Raw genomic sequence first — 10,000 nt, 5'->3', positions numbered from 1 at the left:
CATGTCCTTCAATCATGGAAAATCTAACATTCTCATCCTGTTGCTCCAGAAGTATTGTCAAATGAACCTCCCTATCTATTTCCATGGCCAACCACTGGGAAGAGGTTTGGTCTCTTGCATGTACAGTATGGGCCTCAATATCAGCCATGACCTCCCTTTCTGCCTGGTGTTGGCTTAATGGTTAGGGTGGTGGGCGTTGGATCCTCGGGTCCTGAGTTCAAATCCCGCTCAGCTATTGAATTAATACCAGGAGGGGTTAACTCGGCCTGTCATCCTTCCGAGGTCGGCAAAATGAGTGCCAGCATGCTGGTATTCTGTGTCAGAGTGGCGACCCGTCCAGGATTGTGCCCAATATCCGAGGAGACAGCTTAAGCAGCACCAACGCTCTGCACACAGTATGGTCCCAATCTCCTCCTCCTCCTCCTCCCATGGGCAACATCACCCATGATATATCGCAAAGCTGGCCTCCAAAGCCAGCTGCGAAGTAGGCAACCTCTGTCATTCCAAGTCATTCCTTGAATAATCAGTAGTACCCACAGCCTACAGGGACTTTGTCTGGAGCTCAATTGAATACTGCTCTCCCATATGAGCTTGCACTCACACTTCACATCTGTCTCTTCTGTCGAATATAAAGCTCTCAACACTAGCTTCAATTCTGTTGCTCTCACATTATCGACAGGTTCGTCGCATTTTAAAAACTGCTTTCCTTCCAATTTTGCTCCCTATATTCTTTCAGCCCTCTGACATTGCCCAACAACTCCAGGATATACCTGCTGTTCCAATAATCCTCACCTGGCTAAGCTCCCAAAATCCAAACTTTCAATCCACCTCCACTCTTTTGTTCCTCCTTTCTCTTATTTATAGAACTGCCCACCTGAGGATGTTTATTCCGACTTCCCTCCAGGGCTTCAGGTTGATCGTACACCACCATCTCATTTCATCCCTATCTTTACCCGTGGTATTTTATACTCCCATTAACCATACCTAACCCAATCCTATAACTTGCAGGTTTCTGTGTTTCTTCCCTTGTTCTCCTCTTTTCCTTTTTATTTATTCCCTTATTGCATCCACTTGTTGCCCCACTTCACCACTTTCAGTACATTGTCTGTTTGCTCTGTCTCATCACACCACTATGAGTTAAGATTTTGTACACAAAGAAATTCTGCATACAATTGAGAGGAATCACCAAGGATTCTTAAATAAAGACATGTGCAACATTTGCGCAAGTCGTGGAAAGTTTTCCTTCAACCAGACTCGGTGGTGTAATCGTTAGTGTGTCCACTCCTTGTCTGGGAGGTCGGTGATTCAAACCCCAGCAGACTCATACCAAAGTCTTTAAAATTGTTTGTGCCCCTTCCTTGCTTGACGTTGAGCATTTAAAAGGTTAAGAGCACAAACAATCCCCATTAATTGGCATCCATGGGGAGAAGAAAATCCCTCCTGAGCAAATGCCTCACTGAGTGTAGTGAGAAAGGTGGTACCATTGTTGTGACGTCACTGATACCCAGAGTGGGCACTTCCCACAAGCTCAGTGGCTGTGTTTGTCTCATCAAACAGCCCTGTGTTGTCTCGTCTAATAGTCCTACGTGTCTCATGTATCCGTCTGTATGTCCACATGTATTAGATATTTGTGGCAGCTCCACGGTGAGGCTTACATACCGGATCTGTAAAAAAAGTGAAAAAAAAACAGATCTCAATGTTTCCAAGTATATGGTTAAATGAGAAGGTGTCCGATACTTTTGATGTACATTCGGTCATTTGTTTGACTGGCAACTGCAGTTATATTGCACCAGTAGGTGCCTTAATGTTTAGATCCTCATGAACGCATGCTAATATTTATAAAAGTTTTGTCATTTTGCACATGTCGGACTCGCGTTAACGAAGCTGAAAAGTTCAAATACCGACATGAAGAGCCAACTATTTAAACTACTTTTTGGTCTTTCAGATCTCAAGAGGACAGAACCAGTCTTGGCATACAAGCAAACCTCCTGATCGTGTGCGGCGAGAAAATTCACGCAGATCAAACATCCAACCAATCGCAGTACGTGCTTTAGAATTTGCGATTGCACCAATGGAAACTCTACTTTTAACTCCATCATGCTTTACTCACTGTGACTCAACAAAGGGATGAAGGCTTCTATTCCCAACCATACAGGATTGTGAGCATGGTGGGTGCTTGGAAATATCCTGCCAGGTTGGACATCTTCCCAAACGCAACAGTACCGTCCTCTATATCAACTCACGCCTGTGGGCTTCCTTCTTCCACAAGGTACATCTGGCTTGTGTGACATTCACACTTTAGGGAGATACAGTCACCTTGCTGACACAAGGGCCTTTCAATGCGTAACAGAAATGGTGTATAGAACAAGAACGTAACTCTTGACAGGAGAACTATATTATTAAATTATTTTAGTATTAAGCCTGGTGGTGGCTTAGTGGTTAAGGTGGCTGACTCGGGATCCTAGGGTCCTGAGTTTAAGCCCTGTTTACTGCTGAATTAACAGCAGGTGGGGTTGACTCAGCCTGTCATCCTTCTGAGGTTGGCAAAATGACCACCAGTTTACAGCTAATAGGGGCACTGCATCAGCGGCATAGCTGCGTCCCTAACCAATGATGCAGCAGGCAGCCTCAAGGCTGCACACGACTGTGTGTGTGTATTTTAGTATTATTCAAACCTGATAGGTAACTTATTCGTTTTATTAAATACAAACAGGGGTACCCAGCATTGCCCGATGGGAGCCGGCATTGCCCCGTGGGTCGCCTGCATTGCCTTGTGCTGTTCTATCCCTGTTGGCATTTTGAAGAAATCAATTTGTTATTTTTTTTCTATTTTTTGTGGGGGCCTAAAACACTTCCCTACACCCACTAAGGAATGGGGTCGGGGATAATTTAATATTACCTTTCACGGACCTACCAAAGCTTAGGCATGATTAGAGGTTGAAAAGAAAATTCCAAAAAAAAAAAACGTTTTTAGATCCTCGTGGAGGATCTCGAAGTCTTACTCACGTTGTTCCTCCTCATCTTTATCTTGTGGACTTTTTTGTTTCACAGCCTACAGTTTTCATGGAAACTTCCTGAAACTTGGCATATATATGTAAAAATACCCTGCGCAGACAGTAACCATCTCCGATTTTGAAAATTTCTCCGAGAAAAAAAGTTATGACGTCAAAATATCTCCGCTAATGGAAATCGCCTAAAAAAAAAATCTCGGAAACCAGGCAAGCTTTTTGAATTCTGTTTGCAGGAATCGAACAGGGCATTAGCAGAGATTAATTACCGCACATACGATACATCACTATGACGTCATATCAATTTTTATGACATCATTCCTATTTTTTGACATTTTTTGTTTCACAACCCAGAGTTTTCATCGGATCTTCGTGAAACTTGCCATGTATATGCAGAAAGCCCACGCACAGGCAGTAACCATCTCCGATTTTGGAAATTCTTCTCAGAAAAAAGTTGACGTCATAATATCGCCGCTAATGGAAATCGCCTATACCATTATCTCCGAAACTAGGCAAGCTGTTTGAATTTTGTCTGCGGGAATCAAGCCGGGCATTAGCACAGATAATTTATCGCAAACCTGATACATCACAATGACGTCATATTCGTTTTTATGACGTCATCATTAAGAGTACGAGGATCTTACCTTATTTGAGCTTGTTTTTCATATTTTTCAAAAAATGTTTTCACCGAAAACACTTCCGCATAGCACTCACTGATGAACCTCTGAAAGTTTGACGAAGATTCGTTCTACCGTCTCCAAGAAAAATGGCAACACACACACACACACACACACACACACACACACACACGGCTCTCTTATGGTATTTTTTATGTTGAAGGCACCAGTCACAGACTATATAGTCCTCATCGAGGCCAGGCCTTTAATAAATAAAAATAAAAGAGAACGTAGAGTGAGGAGTGAAAATGAGTGACGAAGAAAAGTGTGATTTTTTTTTTTTTTTTGCAAGAAAGAGATATTAAAGCCAGCCCGGTAGCTATGGTTTGAGTGAGACAAAGTAAGACCATCAATCGTGACATGGAGAGTGTAAGATGTTTCCGGGCACCACTTTAACACCACGAAGTCAGAACGGTAGTACCACCCTGGGCGGTTGCTGTCTACAATCTACTACCTAAAATGGCCGCAATATAGATATTGCTGTTATTCTTTATTGCCTAGTTTGCGAAAGACAGAGATATGGATAGTGAAAGAGAGAGATGGTTATGAAGATAGTGTCTGTGATAAGGAATAGGGGAATTAGGAATAAAGAGAGGGGAGGAATCACAGGGATTAATGATCAAGATGGGGGATTTTTTTTTTAATACTTCCACTTATTGTGGTTGCATGATTTCATGCTTTCAACTGGCTATGATCAACGGTACATCGCCACTGCTACCAAGTATGGGGACACCACTGATGCAGTGCTCCTATTATCATATCACTGGTTTGATTTCGCCGACCTCAGAAGTATGACAGGCTGAGTCGACCCCATCCGGTGTTAATTCAGCATCTGACGGGGCTTAAACTCAGGACCCTAAGATCCCAAGCCCACCACCCTAACCACTAAGCCAACACCAAACATAAAATATAGGATAGGAATTTGAAATAGCAATAGAGATTGTGGAAATAATGGAAAGGTGGGATTCAAAGTAAGCAGCAATTCGTAAATCACTGATAACAATGATTATTAGCCCCCGATGCACTTGGTACGAAACGGAGGCTTATGGATTTGGTCTCAATTTTCGTGTCCGTGTGTGCATGCGTCTGCAACCATATATTGGACATGTATGGACAGATTTGATTTGTACTTGGCATAAAGAAAACAAATGATGGTATACATATGCACGCCATTTTATTTTGCGACGCGATCAAAGATGGCTGGCTGTCGGCTATTTTAGTTGTAAAAAAATAAAACCCGGTGTCGAACACGTCCTCAAACATGCATTTACCGATCTTGTTCAAACTTGGTGCACAGATAAGGAATGATGGTTTACATAAGTTCGTCATTTTGTTTTGAAATCAGATCCAAGATGGCTGACTGACAGCCATTTTACGACTTGAATGTGTCACCAACCATTTCTCAGACATGCGTAGTCTGATTTTGTACAAACTTGGTAGAAGCACAGTACATGATGGCATACACGTGCATCTTACTTTATTTTGTGATTTGACCAAAGATGGCTGACTGGTAGACTAGCGGCCATTTTAGTTGTCCATAAATATTTGCTAACCCTTTAACTCCGTACAGTAAAATTACTAAAACAACAGGGACTGTGACATTTTATGTCTTTTTTTACTTGTTCCTTATCCAAGGAATTGCTAAGATCGTATCCACTTAAAAAAATCACCCAATGAGAGGAAACATTTAAGAAAGCATTCTGATTTAGTCAAGGCAAACAATATTGAAAATGTTTTTTTTTTCTGTACTGCACTAATTTGACACAGAACTGAATGTGTTTGGGTTGGCAGAATGGCTTGGAGGTATGCAAACTCACCTCTGAGCTGTCTAGTTCGGATTTGACTCTCGGCCCAGCTATAAAAGTTGTCATCCTAGTGCTTGTCAAGCATGAGGAGGCAGCAATGTGTGTGCCGTCCCATGGATGGATATTCAACTGGGCGTCCCGTCTGCCAGCATTATTTGGTGGATGTTAAAGATCCCATGGTGTCCTTCATGAAGAGTAGCCGAGTTATTACCAGCACCCTGAACAAATTGCAAATTCCTGCTCTAACCTACAGGGGGAACTCCATTTACTGACACAGCTTCACCCCAAGCAAATTGTGCTACCCACAGCCATGTGTTGGAAACAAAAGAAGATGTTCAATGCCTTTTTCATTGTGTTTTTCTCCAAGGAAACCTTGTTTGACATGAAATAAGGTGAATAGGGAGCATGACAGAGTTATAACATGATGCATTACCAAAGGAGCATTGATCGATACAAAAAAAACCATTTCATCTTTGAATGTAATATGAGAGACAGCATTTGATGGACCAAGTTCAGACATTGCAAGGCCTTTTTATAAGTCTTGCTGAAATGAACGACATGATACAAATTTGACAGTCACCATTAAATTCTCCTCGATGGTTATTGTGCCGACACCCATGATAGCATTGCAACGTATTTTTCAAAACATCTCTGTTATTTATTTTCACTTTTCCTTTAACATCAAATAACTTTGACATGTTCTACTTTCTGATACGATCACAGAATCGACTGCAGTATCACTGACATCTTGCCAAATTACAAATTCCTGCCCTGACTGACTGCTGGGAAGGCAACCCTTGCCATAAAAACTACTATGGCTACACCAAGCTCTTTTAAGAATGTAGTATGATGATGATGATGATGATGATGATAGTAATTTTACAGACTGTTCAGAGTAAGATGATTCTCGTTCAGGCCAAAAACTCAGCAGTGATGCTGCAAACAAGAATCAGCTTCCAGGCGACAGAGATGCTCTTCCCAATACTGCCGCAAGAATTATCTCATGGTAGCATCATTGTAAGTATGGACCTTGACTTGTGAATATTGTTTTGTTGTACTTTTTCAAATGTATGGCTTCAGTCATACCTCACGCAAGCGATAAACAGGCATCCTTAACTGTAGCATGAAGTTTTTGCTGGAACTTCCAAGCATGATGAAAACTGTGGATGAGGCAGATGTAAGTCGGATGGAATGGAAAATAAAAACATCAATTTCCTAAAAAGATTTAGATAACATTGGGAGATGTTGTTTCCTCACTTTAGTAAACTCAGATATTTCAAGCAGTTAAATGGAAGAAAATGTAGTCATTTGGCAGGACATAACATACACACACACACACACACACACACACACACACACACACACACACACGTGTTTACAAACATACGATAACACACATACACAAACACACACACGTGCTTACAAACATACGATAACACACATACACAAACACAAACATACACACACTTCTACTCCCAATACAAAAACAATTATTTGTTACAAATCAACATTCTTTAGAATCCAATTTCACTGTTTGTTGATGACAAAGAGAAACAACAATCTCAGCTTTTAAAGTGTTTAAATCCTCAATAAGCAGGCCTTTGAAGTCCAAGCAAAATGAAGTCAAAACAAAAATGTTTTTCCCTCCATATTTCCAATTAGCAAACTTGTCAGAGTTTTCTTTTTTTGTAACACAAACATTTGTGTGTTTTAGCAAGCACTAACCCATTTTAATTGTGCCCATGACAAGCTTACAGGTATCAAATACCAAAAATAATTCACAGTTATCCTTGGTTTATATGCATTACTTGCAGGTAAATGCCACAATTGTAAGGATTATCAGAGACTACAAGCGACCAGTACCTTACCACGTGATTTTCCTCGCTGTCCTTGCTGGCCTACTCCTTCTGTCTTTGCTGGTTTATGCCTTGTGGAAGGTTAGTGATGCTTAAAGTGATAGTTTAACATGACTGGTAGCTTGACTGGTGAAGTTGCTGTTGAACTGCTTTGGTCTTTTAGGTTGCACTCAATTGCTGTTACACTAGGCCAGAGATCAATAGCATTCTCCTTCCATCAGCATGTGTAGAGTGTAGCAGATGCTAACTTATAATGATGTTAGGAAATTTGTGGTTGGCAATGAATATGTTGCTTTGTTTTCCAGTGTGGCTTCTTCAAGCGAGACCGTTTCTTACATAACGAGTTTCCCGCTGAAAAGGCATTCCTGAAACCTCGTCAGAATGGCACACAGGCTTGACATCGGCCCACTCTTCCCATCACGTACTGCTGACTTGGACTTGAGGAACTGTCTGCTGCAAACTACATCCGTCGTGTATAAGTCTGGCTTCTAGTCTGCCAGGCCATTGCACAGAAACGGAGAGACTCCAGTAAGGCTATTTGACTTTGGTAATTCGGAGCGAAGACATGGGGGGAAGAGGCGAGTGACGTTGGCTTATTTGCCTCAAATGAAAAATCAGTTTTACTTTGCCCATTTTCCTCTGTTAATTTCTCACCTATATGAAACTGAAAGGGCCGTGGCTAAAATCGGAAGACCACTCATTTTGAAACATCCTTTGATTATTATTTTTCTTTGAAACTCAGGGTAAAAATCCACAGTCAAAAAAAACAAAAAACACCATGGAATAATGAGGATATTTCATGAGCGGGTTTTCATCTTCTATATTTAAAAAGCTTACCAAAACCCACATTTTAGACTTCGGTCAACCCGGAAGTCTCAGGAACACTTTTACAGGCTTTAGAGGACAATCACTTATTCCCTTGAACTCTACACCTCCTTGTTGTGTAGGCCTCCTGCTTTTGGGCCAGAAGAAGCGAGAGCAATTTATTTTGTATTTATTTTACTCGGAAATACCCGCTCTCTCCCGGAGGAATTGTGGCGTCTGTGAAGTGTGTTGCACAATGCTGTGTGCAGCTCCTCCCGCCCCCTCCCCTTTTATATTTAAAAAAAAAATTATGGTTGCATCTCTCTCCCCCCTCCTTATGCATATACTAGTTGCATCCCCTTCTCTTCTATAAAAATTGTGGTTGCACTCCTTCCCCCTTTTCGAAAAAGTCTGGTTGTACCCTCTATTTTTATAAATGCTGGATGCACCCCATATCCTTTATATTCAAATTTTACCTGGACTAATATGCATACATGAATCTGCCTTTTGTCCTGGTCATCTCCCCCACCCTCCAGGTGGATAAGGATCCAATTTTAATTGTGCCCACAACTGGCTCACAGATACCCCCAGCACGTTTTGCAAAATTTGATGGACATCGACCAAGCCGTTCTCGATTCTATAAGGTTCCAAACAACCATACTGGGATTGGCATATTATAGCATGATGGTTTTTTTCCCTTTGAAATCAAGAAGCCACGGCTCGCGACGGCATTTGAGCTACGGAAACGTGAGCTCGAAGACGCGTGGCAGTTCACCTCGACACGGAGCTGAACTTCAACTTGATGTTCGGTGACTATGCAATTTCCTTTTGGATAAGAAAATCGCTTCCAAAGTTATACACCTCATAATTGCCTTAGTTTATGACGAAAACAAAAAAATTAATAAATATAAAAAAGTGATTCAGTGTGCAATATTTGTGTGATGAATGTCAATAGAACACTGCATAGTTTGGTATTTATCCTCAAGATTACATTGTTGTTGCAGATTCAATTTGCCTGGTGTACATTGAACTGATCAGAACCATTGTTTTGCACTGGACAGTTTGTTGACTGTACATTTAGTTTTCTTTTGAAATCCTTACCCTTTTTTGTTTTTATTTTAAAGTTTTAAACAGATTCTTAAGAAAAGCAAAACAAAACACCTATCTGTGGATGTTCACTCATTCGCGTAATGACATGTTTTATCTGGTTTTATTATTATTATTTTATTTTTCCTTCCAATCAGGGGTTTATGTGTAAGTGCATCGAGGTTTACTAATTTATGGATTTGAAAACAAAGGTTTTGCTGCCACTGGGTTTTATACCGGAGGTGGAATGTTGCGTGCATGTATTTTATTATCGTATTCCCATGATGAAATTATCTGCATTTTATTTGACGAGTTGTGGTTAATTTCCGTTAAACTAAACGTGGCTGCAAGTACATGATATCGGGCCATGGACATATTGTATTTAAGTGAGGAAGTTGGTGTGACATGTTTGAAGAGAAGGGAAGATTAGAGTTCAGTTATTTGGGGAATAGGGGAGGAAAGGAAGGTATGGTGGGGGGGGGGGGGTGTAATAAGAGGAAGTGAACAGGGTTAATGGGGATGTTTGGGTACAGTAGTGGCTTGTTGGTAAGGACACTGGACTGGGATCCCTGAGGTTGTGGGTTCAAATCCAACTGAATCTAGGTATCAGTGTTAGGTATTTGGATTGTAAGCTGCAGGAAGTCAAGGTGGTTTCAGGAGAACTGCCACATGACTATTGGATTATTTGGGAAAACCCAGCTGTCTCGTTTAACACCTTCAGAGTGGGGACAATCTGCTTGCACTCCTGGTCTGGTGTGCATGTG

At 41.2% G+C, this 10,000-nt stretch overlaps 1 protein-coding gene across 3 annotated transcripts in view; it reads left to right on the top strand.

Annotated features, from left to right (window-relative positions):
• Positions 1 to 10,000, top strand: part of LOC147022026 (integrin alpha-8-like) — a 156,951-nt gene that overhangs the window by 145,608 nt on the left and 1,343 nt on the right. For all 3 annotated transcript variants that reach the window (XM_085892579.1, XM_085892578.1, XM_085892577.1), the window contains 5 exons: positions 1,946 to 2,041; positions 2,156 to 2,269; positions 6,406 to 6,507; positions 7,305 to 7,427; positions 7,652 to 10,000. The exon at positions 7,652 to 10,000 is cut by the window's right edge and continues 1,343 nt beyond it. In XM_085892579.1, coding sequence (XP_085748705.1) covers positions 1,946 to 2,041; positions 2,156 to 2,269; positions 6,406 to 6,507; positions 7,305 to 7,427; positions 7,652 to 7,744 — 528 coding nt within the window. In that variant the 3' untranslated portion in view covers positions 7,745 to 10,000. The remainder of the gene's footprint in view (positions 1 to 1,945; positions 2,042 to 2,155; positions 2,270 to 6,405; positions 6,508 to 7,304; positions 7,428 to 7,651) is intronic.

The sequence above is a fragment of the Eptatretus burgeri genome, chromosome 8 (genome assembly GCF_056783735.1).
Source record: "Eptatretus burgeri isolate ZD-2024b chromosome 8, Ebu_testis_v1, whole genome shotgun sequence".
NCBI lineage: Eukaryota > Metazoa > Chordata > Myxini > Myxiniformes > Myxinidae > Eptatretus > Eptatretus burgeri.
The sequence above is the reverse complement of the archived record's forward strand: the minus strand, read 5'-3'. Positions and strand labels throughout refer to the sequence as shown.